The sequence below is a fragment of the Notolabrus celidotus genome, chromosome 21 (genome assembly GCF_009762535.1).
Source record: "Notolabrus celidotus isolate fNotCel1 chromosome 21, fNotCel1.pri, whole genome shotgun sequence".
NCBI classification, from domain to species: Eukaryota; Metazoa; Chordata; class Actinopteri; order Labriformes; family Labridae; genus Notolabrus; species Notolabrus celidotus.
In genome coordinates this window covers 246267-262701 of record NC_048292.1, presented here as the reverse complement: position 1 = coordinate 262701, position 16435 = coordinate 246267, and the positions used below count along the sequence as shown (strand labels likewise).

General features: G+C 41.9%; 2 protein-coding genes across 3 annotated transcripts; one reads left to right on the top strand and one right to left on the bottom strand.

Moving 5' to 3' along the window:
• Positions 1-545: 545 nt before the first annotated feature.
• Positions 546-6406, bottom strand: slc35e3 (solute carrier family 35 member E3). 2 transcript variants are annotated; one of them, XM_034673193.1, is made up of 8 exons: positions 6145-6406; positions 4533-4996; positions 4340-4450; positions 4184-4243; positions 2760-2858; positions 2587-2669; positions 2226-2310; positions 546-2131 (listed from the first exon to the last, which is right to left on the bottom strand). In XM_034673193.1, exons 2-8 carry the CDS (start codon positions 4932-4934, stop codon positions 2030-2032), a joined length of 942 nt encoding a protein of 313 aa, XP_034529084.1. In that variant the 5' UTR covers positions 4935-4996; positions 6145-6406; the 3' UTR covers positions 546-2029. The 2 variants fall into 2 exon arrangements, with proteins under 2 accessions (XP_034529084.1, XP_034529085.1); XM_034673194.1 differs by having other exon boundaries at positions 6243-6406.
• Positions 6407-7159: 753 nt separating this feature from the next.
• On the top strand, positions 7160-14990 carry nup107 (nucleoporin 107). Its single transcript, XM_034673191.1, has 27 exons — positions 7160-7290; positions 7823-7896; positions 8235-8327; positions 8416-8510; positions 8807-8942; positions 9034-9137; positions 9246-9361; positions 9451-9499; positions 9618-9689; positions 9772-9860; positions 9970-10045; positions 10175-10288; positions 10418-10508; positions 11102-11181; positions 11321-11380; positions 11463-11608; positions 11724-11772; positions 11874-11943; positions 12070-12185; positions 12451-12640; positions 12782-12888; positions 13156-13258; positions 13592-13752; positions 14095-14220; positions 14356-14469; positions 14588-14755; positions 14850-14990. The coding sequence occupies exons 1-27, from the start codon at positions 7283-7285 to the stop codon at positions 14955-14957; spliced, it is 2715 nt and encodes a 904-aa protein (XP_034529082.1). The 5' UTR covers positions 7160-7282; the 3' UTR covers positions 14958-14990.
• Positions 14991-16435: the final 1445 nt, after the last annotated feature.

Genomic DNA, 16435 nt, shown 5'->3' with positions numbered 1-16435 from the left:
GTTAATGACACACACACAGGGGAGCAGAAAGCTTCACAGAGGAGCTGTTCTTTATATTTCTGTGTGGTTGGATTAGTGAATCCACGTTGATGCTTTTTTATTAAAGGTAAATTAGCTCCACTGTTACAGATATCTTAAAATTTGACCACTTAAACTTGACAAATCTGCAGTTTTGTGTGAATATTCTGCATGAGTAAAGGATCTCCCTCTCCTGCATGTTTAATAATGAAACCTTCTACAACCTGTTATTTACGCACACAATCAGAACAGCTGTTAAGTCTTTAAGTCAATATTTATTCAGCAGATTGCTCTTCAACACAATAAGCTGGAATGTAAATATTAAAAGCTGCAAAGCAACTATGCATACTCTGAGTCTCTCTCTCTGCAGAAGCCTCAACATGAATAATCTGAGTGTAATGTCAGCAGGTAGATGATTCAGTGTAGTACATGTTTTTAGGTTTTTAAGATATGATAGAAAGAATATAAATTCAAGAAGATGCTTTGTTTGAAATTCCCAGAAAAACTGCACAGAATGAGTCCAAAGAGAAGGTTGAATTTTTTAATTTAAGATACAATCTGCTCATACATCGGCAATACAAAGCAATCCATGTAAAAATGTGACGGACCGTACGCGTATTAAGACTCACATCGTACCTTTAAACGCTCCACAGATTGATCGTCGCTCTGTGATTCACGTCTTTCCCAAAGTTCCCTTCGTGCTGCATGAGAGTTAAAAACATCCTGAACGTAAACATTAACCTTTTTATTAAAAGAAAACAAAACAAGTATAACTCTGAGCTTATTGGGCAGAATGATAAAGCATATTATTATGATAGGGAACAAGTTTAAAACAGAGAGGAAGACATTAAATGAAGGAGCGAAAAGAAGCTTGAATCTAAAAACTGAAGAATGAAAAATCAAGGACCAACTTTTAATGCTGTTTTGTTCAAAGGCTCGGTTGCAGGAACATTTTCTGCAGCTGAGTGAATATCAGTCTGAAGAAAAGTCACGCAGTGGAAAAGTGCATCTATTATTTCTACTCTGACTCTATTGTCCTGTTAGCTAATCTCTATAGCGTTAGCAAAGCTTGTGTCGTATCGCAATGTCCAATTTCATGTTGACTCCTTCCTGACACTGATTCTGAATGATTCCACGTCCACTTCCTGTTCCTGTGACATTTGGAAGGCTGTGAAGTTTTCTCCTATTATTCATCAGCATGAAGTTAAACATAAACTCAGCAGACTCAGTTCGTCCATGCATGCTCCTGATTGGGTGTTGATTCAGGTGTGAGCTTGCTGTGCCTCTCTCTGTCAATAACAACACCTCAGTACATCAGTGAGTGTTTGTCAGGCGTCTTTTGAAATCATTTACGTGGACCGCTTGAAATGTGTTGGACTAAGTCACAGCTGAGGTGAATTAAAGGACAGTGTGTGTAAATATCTGAGGTTAAAACAGAAGAAGAAGACGAGCTGATACGTGTCAGATCCTTGGAGCAGATAGAGGACAGAGACCGGACGATGTGATCATCTCTGCTTTTATGGACTGATGATATTACTCTGATTGTTGTCATGGCAGCAGCAGGATAAACTAACAGTCCTTTAACTGGACCCACCCTCTCATGACTGATATTGTTTGGCTCCTTTTGATTAACTGAGAGGAAACCACTCCCACCGGTCGTACCAAAGGTCAACACACACACCGCAGAGAGAGCTGAACTCACTCCTCTATCAAGCAGTGAGAGAAAGTTGTGCTTCTTTCTGCTTCACATGGAATCAGGTGTTACTTTGGATGTTTAGTTTTAATAAAGCAGCTGATAATGTGAAGAGCTTCAGCTTCTGGTACAAATATAAAAACTGTTCAGCTGAGAGATGACTTCACATGCCGTGCACGTGTCATCCTTTCAGGGCAACCGTGATAAAATGTTTAACTATCCTGCAAAAATACTCATAAAAATATAAAAAGTATTTATAAAAAAGTTCTTTCAGCCAATGGCAGGAGTCCGTGATGGTGACTGATGGGTTAGATCAACCTATGGTCGTTGAACCAGGCGGCTCTTCCCCTCCTCCTGCTCGGCCAGCTTGAAGTGAGTGTAGGACAGGATTCCTGCCAGAGTGCAGAGGATCCCCAGAGCCTGAGAGAGAGACAGGAAGGAGGTGGGTTGAGAACAAAGTGTGTGGAGGATGGGATCTGAGTTTGGAGCATCAGACCAGCTCAGTAAGACTCACCTGGTTCAGTGACAGCGGGTCATGGAAGAGCAGGTATCCTCCAACCAGAGTGATGCAGAATTTGAAATGACCGAACATGTTGTAGCTGAAAACTGGAGTCAGGAACAACGACACGCGAAAATCTAAGATCTAGAGTCATCTCCAGGACAAAACAACTTCCAAGAACTCCTGAGACCTCCTCAGGAAAAAATAGAAACCCTGGAAACTTATAAATCTCCCTTAAGTTAGAAAAGTTCTTAAAGAAGCCTTCAAACCTGACCCAAAGAATCTCAATCCCATCCCTTACAAACCCCAGAGTCTATTGTAGAGACCCCTAAAACCCCCTGAGGACCCTCAAGGTCTTTAGGACTATCAAGGATACGTGACGGCTGAAGTGTTTCCGATGATCCAGTAGATCGAGAGGTTGACCAGGAACGCCACCACACCCGAGAAGAACACAGTCAGCTAGAGGAAGGAGAGTACAGCACTGTTAGTCAGTACATGTGTGAAGTGTTGATTTTAAAGGTGTGTGTGTGTTTTGTGAAGTTTTCTGACCAGAGCCGGCAGAGACCAGGGTCCGAATATTCCTCCTTCTCCGGTCAGAGGTTCAAAGACAGGAACGACGCAGAGCAGGAAGCCAGACGACAGAGGAGCCTGTCAGGAGAGTCAGAGACATTAATGAGGTTTATCACGGTACAGTCAAGTCCAACTGAAGTCTCAAATCAAAACAAAGTAAGGACAAAGTTACAAACATCTTATTTCCAAGTAAGTGAGGCCACAAAGACCAACGAGTCCCAAGGTCAAGATAATCGAGGTCAAACTAGAGTCCAGAATCAAAGGCAACTCAAGTCTGTGCCAAAAGTCCCAAATCAAGTCCCAAGTCGCCAAAAATGGGCCAACAAGTCCAACAAGTCAAGTCCCAAATCGAATCAAGGAAGTCTGAAATGTAGTCCCAAATACTGAAAAACAATTGTAGGCCATCAAATCCCAGAGAGAGCCCAATGAGTCCCAAACCAAGGGAAACAAGTCCAAACTTGAGTCTCAAATTAAGGTTAGCAAGTTCAGCCTGTTCCATGTCAAGTCTTGGGTCAACTCCAGGTAGTCTGAAGTCTAGTTCCAAGTAATGATTAGCACATCTGGACTTCAAGGTGGACTCAATTTTCAAGTCAAGGCCAAAAGTCCCAAATCAAAACAAAGAAGGACAAAGCTAAGCGGCAAGTAAAAACATCCTGTATCCAAGTAGTTCACAAATAGGCCAACAAGTCCCCAAGTCAATCCCCAGACCAAGAAAAACAAGGTCAAACTTGAGTCCAGGATCAAAGACAACAAGTCCAACTCAAGAAAGGTCCAAAAGTCCCAAATTAGGTCCCAAACCAAAATTCAAGTTTGATCCAAAAATCATTCAATTTCAAAGTAATTAACGCCAACGTAGGACAAGTCCAACGAGTCAAGTCCCAGGTCAAGCCAAAATAATCCAAACCCAGGTCTAAGACTAAAGACTACAAGTCCAAGTTCCAGGCCATACCAAATCAAGTCCTAAATCTAGACAAAGATTTGCCGTAAGTCATGTTGTAAGTCAAAACCAAGATTCTCCAAGTCCTGTTTGATTTCAAGACCATCAAGTCCCAAAAACTAAAGATCAGCATGTCCCAGGTCAAGGACAAGCGCCAAGACGTGTTCAACAAGTCAGTGATGTCCAAATTTAAGTTGGACTAGTCGGTATCAGACCCACGAGTCCTGTGACAATTCAAGACCAGCAAGTCCGACTTAAGTCTCAAGTTAAGAGTAAATCCAGTTCCAGGTCAGGGTTGAATTAAAGACCATTAAAAGTGAGGATCAATAGATGATCAATCAATCAAACAGTGGACATGCAGAGAGTTTGAGATAAGAAGTAATCCAATGAGACTCTTTATCAGACTGCATCAATGATGTAATGACCCTTGAACTGTTTACACCACAGATGAAATGCTGAGTCATACCTGATAGTAGAGCAGCTGCATGGAGTTCACCTGGAGCTCATGTTGTTTCGCTCCGACCCACTGAGAGAACGAGAGACGGCAGGATGAAAGAAAGAGAGAGAGTTATTGTGTTTATTTGAACTCTCATAGAAACAACTTCTGTGCATATTTACTCACCACTTGGTACAGAGACGTCACCAGAACTCCCAGCGTCGCGAACACTGTCCCCAGCAGGTTGAACCTCACATCGTAGTACGAGTTCAGTATCACGCCTAATGTTATAGGAACCTGGAGGAACAGACAGGAAGAGGTTTGAACACATTATCCACCAAAACCTGTAAAAGGAGCATAGATCTCTAGTCTTCCTTACCAATGTGAGTTTAATCTTGGTGGAGAAGGTCTTCTTGTAGTACGTGGTCTGGATGAGGATGATGACAGGCGTGGTCATGGCTTTAGCCAGCTGGTACGTTCCTATGGAGTTATTCTGCAGGGACAGATTAGTAAAGGCCACAAACCCACAGAAGCTCAGAGCCAGCCACACAATCCTGCGGATCGGGAGGCTCTTCGGAGCGAAAATGTCCATCTTCTGGCAGACGTAGAGTCCCAGCCAGGTGCTCACAAAGTGGACCAGGGTCAGGGTCATGTTGGGGAAGCCATAGTGCACATAGATCCACTTGTTGATGAAGACGATGCAGATGGAGGAGAACAGGTTGACCAGCAGGCCGGCGATGATGCGCTTGTTGGCTGAAAAACTGAGCAGATCTCCCGCCATGGTGTCGAAGGTTTTCTAGCTTGGAGTACCTCAGAGGAGTTACGTTTATCTTGTTGTTTACACTGAAAACACAGAAATATAAAATTCAATATTTTACTAATGAAGATCTTGGTGCTGAAATGTTAATTTTCAGAACTAATCCTACTGTGGTAAATTCTTGTCATTAAAAGGAAGGCATTAAAAGCCTTAAGTACCAAAGTAATGGAAATAAAATACACAAGAAATGTAATATTATTGTGCAATATTGTATTAATATTATGTAACATTTATTACAGGTAACATTGCATGTCTAGGTTAAAGCTAATAGTGACTGCTTTATCTTATAGCCTTAGGGCTAACTCTGGCATATTTACATGCACTGTCCCTTTAAATAAATCAATGAATATTCTTTGAGGTAAATACAGGAGGTTGCTGTTATTCCACTATATTTAAGTTACTTTGCAAAAAAGGATTTTGAATACAAAAAAGTCCTGAAAATTAAACAAGTAAATAACTAAAATAATAACACTGAAAATGTAGATTTTTAAGGTTTTAATTTTAACATTTAAAGTTTTAAAATTTGTAAAAAGTTGGTTAAAACTTAAAAAGTTGGTCCAGATAGTGACGAAGATGGAACGTTGTAGAATAACTGTTAGTTTAATATAAAGTGCTCACTGTAGATTTTAATAATCTCATGGATAACTTGTACTTTGATTTAATTCTAACATGTTAACATACTGTATGTAACTACTTTACACAGCTGATAATAACTGTAATAAAACATGTAATTAAGCTGAGTAACTATTCACTGTAAAATAAGATGCTTTTATCATGAAGGAGTTTGACATGATGCCCAAACATGGTCCTTCCTGTCTGTCTCTCTGTCTGTCTATCTCTCTGTCTCTCAACCAGTCTGTCTGTCATTCTGTCTATTTGTCTGCCAGTCTGTCTGTCTGTCTGTCTGTCTGCCTGTCTCTCTGTCTGTCTGCCTGCCTGCCTGCCTGTCTGCCTGTCAGTCTGTCTCTCTGTCTGCCTGCCTGTCATTCTGCCTGCCTGTCTGTCTGCCTGCCTGCCTGTCTGTCTCTCTGTCTGTCTGCCTGTCATTCTGCCTGTCTGTCTCTCTGTCTGTCTGCCTGTCTGTCATTCTGCCTGCCTGCCTGTCCGCCTGCCTGTCTGTCTGCCTGTCTGCCTGCCTGTCTGTCTGTCACTGCCACGCATTAAGAAAGTTTACCTGTGGTCTCCATCTCTCCACCTGTCTCTCTCTCTCCCCGTGTCTCTGCCTGTCTCTCTCTCAGCCGGTGAGGGACCGGGCTGTGTGTGTCTCTGTACCCGGTGGTGGAGCTCCAGTCCCCGGCCTTAGCAGCAGAGAGTCCCCGGTGTTCTTCTTCCAGAGGGATTTCTTCCTCTGCTGATCCACTGCCGTGATTTGTGCTTCAAAGCCGCTCTGTGTGTTCCTGCTTCCTCCGTGTTAACGCCCTGTGTGGAAGAACAGCGACCCCTAGAGGTCTGGAGGATTCAGATAGAGAGGCTTATAAAGTTTACACCTGGAAGGGAATGGTATTATAACCTGATTATAACCTGATTATAACTCGATATATTACCTAATTACCAACACTGGAGGTAAAATAAGATGTTAAAACTCACCACAATAAAATAAATTACTTAGATAATAAAACACTAAATAACTAAACAAGTAAAAAAACAAAAATGCTACAAATAATTCACAATAAATTAAAGAAAACAAATAATTGAAATTAAAATGAACGCAATAAGTATTATATATGTGTCTATAATAATTTAAAATAAGACAGTATATAGTTAAAAAAGTGACTGTGAAAGTGAATTAAAAATAAATTTAGCATCATGGATAAAACATAACTTTACAAGAAGGCCTTGCGATAAAAATATGTTTTCAAATATGTTTTATGGTTTTTTTTATGTGATTTACAAAGTGAACATTTAGTTTTTCTTTCAATATAGCATCAATTTTAGTGTGAAAATGTATCAGAAATCAATTAAAGACTAAACAATTAATTAAGGACAATAATCTAAGAAGTTCAAAGTAAATATGATGTTTATTAATTAACAAAAAATATTATAGAGTATTCCTGTAAGATCAAATAATGCTAAATATCATTTAATGGAATACTTTGTTTAAATTATTATTTTAAAAAAGTGAATATAAGTTAAACACACAATGAAGAAATAACCTGAAGAAGAATCTGAACTGTGACGCAGACACAGGCGGCAGCAGCGTGCCGTGAGCTCTCCGGCCTGCTGACATTGTAACCGTAGAAGAAGAAGAGAGCGAGAACACACGAAGAAGAAATCAGTTGATCCTCGTGAAGCGGGAACTGACAGCTCACAGCATGGAGAGGTAACTCACATTACAGGATTTAAAGCTTTAATCAGAGTTTAATATGTTTATTAACAGGAATATGAGGAAACTAATGAAGTGATTTATAACAGGCTAGCTTTATCAAAGTGTTAATGTTAGAGGAGCTAACTGTTTACTGTCTGTGATGATGCTAACTGCTAGCTTAAGTACCCGGTTTGTTTACTGTTTAATGGTTTCTGTTTATCAAGTGATGCTAATAACAACAGTTAGACTCAGATATGTTTACCAAATACAACAGGTGCTAGCTAATCTTGGTCCTAAGGAGACATTCAATTATTTAAAACCAGAGAAAATTGCCTATATTAGGTGTTTCATTTCACAGGGACAGCAAAATAAGACCCAAAAACATCCTCATATAACTGTTCAGTTGTCAGGGAAGGGATTTGTCTTCATTTGTAACTGTTAAAGCCTTTGATAATCACTCCCAGATGTTAAGGACTAATTAGTCAATTTAAAACCTACAACAAAACACACCTGTGTATCTAACTAAGACACTCACCTTGTCTTTCAGTGAGCTGCCATCCCCGGTGGTCCGAGATGATGAGGTGACCATAGCTGCCCGCAGGAGGAGGAAAAAGGTGGCCTGTATCCTTCAGCAGAGAGAGTGATTGCATCTGTGTGTTAAACTTCCATTAGGCTATCCATTTGAACAAGTAATTAAGATATTACAATGTGGCGAAAGTGTTTGTCAAACTACATTTACATTCTCCACATATTATGGGGTATAAATGTTATTGTAGTTGTGTTTATGGATTGAATGATGATTGCAGAAACACAAAGAAGCACTTTGTCAGTTTCTTTCAGGTCAAATCTAATCCACACTGTCACACTGCTACATCAGTAAACACGTTTTAGATTCATAAGTATTCATCAATGAAGTCAGAAGTGTCAGTTGTTGTTGTTTTCCTGACTGTTCTCCTCAGTCCCGTCCCCAGGTAGCGGCAGTCCCATCTTGTCCACAGTGACGCCAGCCCGCTCCCTGAGGAACACTCCAGCTTCACTGTACAGACAAGCTGGTATGACACACACTAAACTTGTTCATCATCTGGTAACTAAAAGCTCCATATTTAGCTCTCATCTCATCTCTCTCTCTATCTCTCTCAGTTACTCCCAGGGTTCCTGATGTTTCCGCCATCTTGGCTCCAGGAGCTCGAACACCTCGATACACACACACACCCAGGATAGGACTCAGCAGCATGGTGAGACACACGCTCTCACTGGATGGAACATTTTTGGTTTCTTGAAGCTTATTTTCCCACCTGATGAACATCTGATCATGAACAGCTGTGATATGACTGTATGTTATTACATATATCCAAATCACCAAGTTAAGCCACCTCTTAATCCTTATTCTGTTCACTTTTATTCACAAAGTCACATCTGAGAGAATCAGTAACCTTTTTTCACCCTTGAGCAAGAAGTTGGCAGATTCAAATGAAGAAATAACAAAGTAAACATCGCTGATATTAATTCAGATGCTCTTCCTTGTGTTCAGAATTTGGACGACAGTGATTGGACCAACAGCATGTACACGTCTCCTGTGTCTGGAATGGAGAACACCAGCTTCTTCACAGAAGACATCGCTAACCTGAGCTCTGCCCTGCTGAAGGAGGATGACCCGGGCGAGGCTGGTGAGTAGAACATCAGTCCACTCTGTTACTCGTTGGTGGTTGGTAAACATTTATTCATTTTATTTATGCTGTCTTTTTTCATTCTTTTTAGCTGCTGCCAGTCTGTTCCCAGAGTTCCTTGGTTCCTTTCTGAAGCACTCCTCCTCTGCTGTGTTTGAGCTGCTGGAGGATTTCCAGAATCTCTGTCAGGACAAGGTAAGCTTTGATCAGCTGCTAAAAAAACCTCTGAACAGACTGTTTTTACGACTGCATGATCATTTGAGGTCTTTAATCCGTCCCCTCCTCTCCATCACTGTCTCTCAGGTGGACGTTCTGCAGTCTCTGGTCCTCAGGGCGGGTCAGAACAGCAAGACAGCTGGAGTGCGCTGGCTGCTGCTGCAGGAGAGCTGCTCCTGGAGACTCATCACCTCACTGTACAGGTACTATTCACCTGGACCTGGACCTCCTGTGTGTCTGTCTTTCTATCTGTCTCCTTATATGTGAATGTTAACCTGCTGTGTTCGTGCAGGGATCGAGTCCAGTTAGCAATGGAAGATGACATGATGACAGACATGGTGGTGAGTGACAAACACACACTCTTGCAGGGATTCATTTCCTTCAGCCCTTCAGAATTATCTCTCTCTTTATCTTTTGAATGAACCTCCTCTCTAACTGTGTGTCGTCGTGTCTTCACAGGTTCCCAGTGAGAGCGAGAAGGTCGTGGTGGAGCAGCTTTTTCAGCGGGATTCTGTGATACGACAGAGTCAGGTCAGAGACGCCGTCTGAGTGAAGTGTTTTTGTGTTTCTGTCGTCCTTGCTTGTCGCTCACTTCCTGCTCTCTGTGCTGCAGCTGGTCGTTGATTGGCTGGAGAGCATCGCCAAGGATCAGATCGGAGACTTCTCAGATAATATCGAATACTACGCCAAAAACGTCTGCTGGTGAGTTCCCAAATACGTCAGTATGATTTTAATGTTTACAGTTGTGCAGCAGGAATGTGTTTGTTTTAATTTGCATGTGTGTGTGTGTGTGTGTGTGTGTGTGTGTCAGGGAGAACACCCTCCACGCGCTGAAGGTGAGGAGGAAGAGTGGCTCCGTCCTCACCGTTCCTCTGGTCACTGAGCTGGTGAGGCCTGCAGACACACTGTTATCCCCTGTGATCTAGAAACATGCAGCATACAGTGTGTGACTCTGTGTGTGTGACACTGTGTGTGTGTGTGTGTGTGTGTGTGTGTGTGTGTGTGTGTGTAATCAGGATCCAGATGCCCCTCTCAGGCAGCAGCGCCCCCTCGCCGACCTGGACCGAGAGGACGATGCCCGGCTGCTGAAGAATCTGTTCATGCTGATCAGAGCGGGGATGACCGAGGAGGTAAAGATGCACTTTGATCTGTATTTAAAGGGCCAGCACACCTACACTGTCCTGTAGGCTTCACAGATACCTCTCTCTTCTTGTTATGGTGCAGGAATTAATTTGAGGTGTGTGTATGTGTGTGTTCAGGCTCAGAGGCTGTGTAAGCGCTGTGGTCAGGCCTGGAGAGCAGCAACTCTGGAAGGCTGGAAGCTCTACCATGATCCCAACATGAACTCAGGTAACCTCTTACCTCAATGTAACCAGAGTTTGGGTAATGTTTCACCTTCAGGGTTTACCGCAGAACATGCAGGTCGTCTTGTATTTTGAGCCTTTTCTCCTCAAGTGGAATCTCAGATTTTTCAATATGAGCCTCTTGCACATGTGCACTCCAGGAGCTCTGCCCCCAAAATATTCCAAAGCTGCTTGTTTACAAATGTTCCTTGCAGCATGAAGTCCTCCTCGTTGGATGAAGGTGGTTGTTTGCATCTCAGGAGGCAGGATATGACATCTTAAGTACAACACAAAGATGGATGAAGCAACAGAAACCGACGCTATGATGTCCGTTTTTACATTTTTATCACTCATCTTGAAAATGATTCTCCTTCTCCGACCTCTGATGTTTGCTTCACCCTGTTACCTGTTGCTCTCCTGTGTTTTGCACCAGTCACAGGATACAATAGCATCACCCCTGACTGCTCACTATGCTGCGTTCTCATACGACTTACCCCAACTTCTTGCAGAACTTTTACCACGATGCTGGCTGCAGAATTTTTCTTCTGTCTGTGTTCAGACATGCAGCTGATGATAATGATCTCTCTGTTCTCTCTTCAGGCAGTATAGAGCTGTCGCCTGTTGAAGGAAACCCTCAAAGAGGAATCTGGAAGGCCTGCTGCTGGAGAATGGCTGAGGAGGTACAACAGAAACACAGGAACAAAAGCTTCAAATATGCGTCCACTAAAGGAGTTGCAGTACATTCAATGAGAGTATTCGAGAGAGGAGTAAAGTGTAGGACGATATTAACCTCCCGTGTGTGTTTGTGTTTGTTTTTAGGAGCAGCTGAACAGATACGAGAGAGCGATCTACGCCGGCCTAAGTGGAAACCTCAAACCGGTAACAGGAGTTTTTTTAAGTCACACTATCCTTTAAAAGGAAGCATTACAAACTAACTGATGTGTGTGTTTGTGTGTGTCAGCTCCTGGCAGTGTGTGAATCCTGGGAGGACTGTGTGTGGGCGCACTTCAGAGTGATGGTGGACTCGCTGGTTGAGAAGGATCTGATGTCGTCGGGTATGGCTCACCAGGAAGTGGAGACGCTGCCACGAGAATACCTGGAGGCAAAGTAAGGCGCATTAAACTCGATCACAGTTTGGATTCAAATCTTTGTTTTGATCAGTCAAAACCAACCAAGACTGAAGAAATGTTTGGTGTAGCCTCAATTTTTTATCTCTCTTCAGTTGGAACATGGAAAAAGTGTTCGAGGAGCTTCAGGCCTCAGAATCAAAGGTGACACATCTCACTTTAACTGAATGTTATTAACTAATACTGAAGTCATGTCACTGATGCTGCACTATAACTAGAGTCTGTGTGTGTGTGTGTCCATTCAGAGGGTGTTGGAGGAGACAAAAGAACACTACCACGTCATCCAGAAGTTTGTCATCCTGGGAGACCTCGATGGTGAGCCCCACTCATCCCTTTTCCTCTGACCTCTGACCCCTGAAGAGGAAGTTCAAACTTCATTTATCTTCCCTGAAAGACAGATTCCTATCCTTTAACTCATTACTGTCTTTGCGTCTCTCTCAGGTCTGATGGATGAGTTTTCTGATTGGTTGGATGCCTCTAAGCCCCTCCCTTCTCACCTGCTGCGTTTCATGACTCATCTGTTGCTGTTTTTCCGCTCTCTGGGTCTCGCGCTGAAGGTAAGTAAATCAGAATAAGACTTAATACAGAACAAGAGTGGTCTGAGGACAGAACCCTGGGGAACTCCTCTTTTAATAGGGAAGGAATATTTTTCGTCTTGCGCCTCTCAACCAATCGAACCGTTCTAAAACTCCAGGCAGCTCCTAGTAGCAGTTAGGATTCCTCCTGTTTATTCAAGTAACGTTGATTGAGCTTGTCTCCATACCTCGGGAATGAGATGTGAGCATTTATTCATCTTATATTTCCTCTCTTTCTCTCTCTAAGGAGGAGGTCTGTGTGGATGTATTGAAGGCGTACGTCTCACTCCTGATTCGGGATCAACATATCGACCTCGTGGCAAACTACGTGAGCCAGCTACCATCCGAGCTCGCCACCGCCCAGTACGCAGCTTTCCTGGAGACCGTCAACCAGCCGGAGCTCCGCCCACGCTGCCTGCAGCTCGCCACAAACGCCGGTAAGACTGAAAACGTCTCACACATCCCCCCCTTCTCTCTGTTCTCTCTACTCTCCACATGTCCTGTCTCTCTTCAGCTGTCCTATCCAATAAAAGCAGAAACATTATCCCTGACTTGATTGTGTGTTTGTGTCGGTGCAGGTCTGGATGTTGCTACGATTACTAAGCTGGTGGTGGAGACGGTGAGGGAGACGGACGAAACAGAGTTCACACATCACAGCCAGACGCTGGAGACGGCAACTACGAAGGTACAGATTAAACACATATGTTCATTTTAACATGACTACAACTTAGATTTAAATTTGATTTATTTTTTTTATTTTTTTTAGATTTTTTCTTATTATTTGTTTGACTTTTTTTATTTTTTACTATTATTAATTTATGAACATATGACATTTATGAATTTAACACAAAGTCCCTATTAAAAAAATATCCTCTCTGTGGATACTGGATCCAGCACGTTGTGGTTTTTCTGTATTTGTTATTATAACTCTGTGCTCTCTGTGCTCTGATAGGAGGACCTAAGGAAGATCGATGTCATTGATTGGCTGCTGTTTGACCCCGCCCATCGAGCCGAGGCTTTGAAACAGTCCAACGCCATCATGAGGAAGTTTCTGGGTACTCTTCTTTTTGCATTTCTGTATTATAACTGTTTTTTTTAATTGCTATAAAAACTCTTCCAGCCTTACCAGTTAAGATTTAAATGCAGAACATTTGAAGAATCAAAGAAGAAGAACAGACATTAAAATTAAAGTTGAATTAACAGTTTTGTAAATTTGTAGACACCTTCCTCTATCTCCAACTGTCTCCTCCTTGCACGTAATACCCCTCCATCTGGACTCTCCTGTCACTCACAGCAAACCCCATAATGCATTGCTTCTCTCTCACTTAACCATCTCTCTCTCTCTCTCTCTCTCTCTCTCTCTCTCTCTCTCTCTCTCTCTCTCTCAGCCCTGCAGAAACATGATGCAGCCAAGGCAGTGTTCTCTAAAGTCCCCGAGGACTCCATGAAGGAGATCTACCTCCTGTGGTCAGGAGTCGGTCAGACCACGCCGCCGCCTGCTGAGGACGAGAACGCCATCAGAGAACACCTGTGTATCAGAGCCTACCTGGTACGTCTCCTGTCTCAGACTGACCCTAATATCTGTTTTTAAACACAAGGATTTAATTCCTCTGTGGAAGGAAAATTACTCATGCTCGGAGCAACTAATACTCCAGCACAGAATCCAGAGCTTGCATGTTGCAGCCTTTTCTGGGAGTCGTCACACAGGAAGAGAGTTTAAATCTAATTCTTATGACACCCCGTAAAACAAACAGCGTCTTACAAACTCTAGATTTCACAGTGGTTCCGTGCTATCAGAGCACAGCTAGCAGTTTATCTGCAGCATACCTCCAGGGTGATCTGTGAGGGTCAGTATAGTTTATTGATCTGAATGTGTCCACTTGTTTCACAGGAAGCCCACGAGGCGTTCACTGAATGGTTCAGCCACAGCAGCTCTGCACCCCAGAAACCAGCGCCCGCCCCTGAGGCCAAATTCACCGAGAGGGTGGCCAATGAGATGAGAGAGAAGGAGTACCAGGTAGGAACACGCACACACAGATTCTTACCTTATCTCTCCCTTCTTTTAGTGATGTCCTGCGTTTATATAAATGAAGCTTATCAGGGATTGGAAGCTGATAAAGTTTTGATGTGTGTGTGAATGTGTGTGTGTCAGTCCTCCCTGTCCGCCTGGTCAGCTCGTCTGGACGTTCTGACGGTAGACGTGAAGGAGAGAATCTACAACGTGCTGCTGTTCGTAGACGGAGGATGGATGATCGACAACAGACAGGTAACTTTCTTCTGAAGGAAGCAGGGAATGAAGTCTGTTCCTGTGTGATCGTTTGGGGTTAGGGTTAGCCAAAGGGAGATGCCGAAGCAGAATAAATGGATCGTCTGTTTGTTTGTAGGACTCCGAGCCGGACTCTGAGCGCAGCCACCAGATGGCAGCGTTACGATCTCTGTGCCTGCCTCGCCTCAGCTTCTTGCTGCTCAGCGTGCTGCAGAACTCCTCCAGACACCAGGAGGCGCTGCGACTCGCCGACATCATCTCATCCGACCAACACCGCCTTTACCAGGTAACAGGAAACTGAGCTGTGATTTAACAAGAGATGATTCGCTGCTTGTCTGTTCATTTGTGACGTTTGTGTTTCATTTGCTTCCTTTTCTCAGGTTTTCTCTAAAGAGGAACTCAGGAGGTTCCTGCAGAAGTTGAGGGAGTCGTCGCTCGCTCTGTTGGACCGAGGACTCGACCCCCTGGGCTACGAGTTACAGTCCTGAACCTCAGAATAAACACACTCACCTTCACACAGAGCTGTGTTTGAATGACTGTTCTCTATTTGATTTGTTAATCGTGTCTTTTTGCAAAATAAAATCCTCTTTTTCTTGTACTGCTGAGATTTATTACTTCCAATCATCAGCTGATTATAAGATTCAGTAAAATAGGTATATTCAGAGCTCATTAACAGCCAGTAGTTTTGGGCCACTAAACTAATTTTAGACAAGGCTTTAGACTTTTATTGTCCCCTTGGGGAAATTCTTCTCCACTGCCCCTCACAGACATCAAATGACTGAAACACAACGCACACTGCAAGCAAACATCAACATCAACATCCAAACAAACATTGGCCTGTTCAGCGACGCCTTTTGCATGCAGCCCAAAATAGATTTGTTTTTTTTCACAGATGTTTATTAACATTTTGTTAAATGTAAACCACACAAAACCAAGACAGTACACAGAGTGATACACAATAATAACAATAATAATAGTACAGATTATATTAAAATTTAAACTATATAGAGAAGTGTATACAAATGAATTTATGTATAAATAGAAAGAAAAAGAAGTAAATAAATACATACAGAAATAAAGTAAAAATAATTTAAAGAAAAAATAAGTCAAAAAGTTATAAATAAGAAATAAAAATTGTTTTTGGAAATTGCCAAAATAGGTGATCAGAATCAGAATCAGCTTTATTGGCCAGGTATGCTTGAACACACAAGGAATTTGACTTGGTAAACTTTACTCTCTTTGTACAAGGCATAAGAATAAGACACACAAATAAAAAACAAATAACAATAACATCAGCTATAAATACAAAAGATCAACAAATAGGCATGACTAATATGTACAGGCTAAAATAATGTGATAAAAGTGCAGTGGTGAGTAGCAGAGTTAGTTTTAACATTTAAAAAATAGTAGTTAAATAATACAAAAAATAGAAATATGGAATTCTGCTTGGAGAAGTGATCACCTAATCAGGGATATCAGAGAAGTCCAGCTGCTGTAGATACTTAAAGAACGAGTCCCACATCCTGTGACATTCCCTCAGGGAGCCTCTCAGCCCAAAGTGTTTCACAAAAGAACAGAGACAGAAAACAACAGCAACAGATAACATCATACAAGGCTAAAACAAGATAGAGGAATGTGATATGAAATACTTTAGAAATAAAAATAAAATAAATCAATTAAATATAAGAAAATAAATAACAGAAAAATAAAATAAAATAATTCAAAACGAAGAAGATAAATAAAACTTGAATACATAACAAATGATGATAAAACAATGGTCATAATAAAAGTAATAATGGTTCAAAATGTTTATAGATACCTCACACTGTATACGTTTATTGGGCAAATATTTAATTTATATATATAGTAATATTTTGAAAAGTAATATTTTAAAATAGTGTCCTATTTTTAGCTTCTTTCTGTGTTTTCTGAGCCTACATAAAGGGAGAAGAGGAACTGTTGATTC

Excerpts from the sequence above, each read along its gene's own strand:
- slc35e3 (XM_034673193.1), bottom strand. The coding sequence starts at position 4,934 with ATGGCGGGAGATCTGCTCAGTTTTTCAGCCAACAAGCGCATCATCGCC. Across the intron at positions 2,859-4,183 it reads TGCAGCTGCTCTACTATCAG|GCTCCTCTGTCGTCTGGCTT; the intron begins GTATGACTCAGC and ends CTCTCCTGACAG. Across the intron at positions 2,311-2,586 it reads GGAAACACTTCAGCCGTCAC|CTACAACATGTTCGGTCATT; the intron begins GTATCCTTGATA and ends TCCAGTTTTCAG.
- nup107 (XM_034673191.1), top strand. Across the intron at positions 8,328-8,415 it reads TTCACTGTACAGACAAGCTG|TTACTCCCAGGGTTCCTGAT; the intron begins GTATGACACACA and ends TATCTCTCTCAG. Across the intron at positions 11,609-11,723 it reads CGAGAATACCTGGAGGCAAA|TTGGAACATGGAAAAAGTGT; the intron begins GTAAGGCGCATT and ends ATCTCTCTTCAG.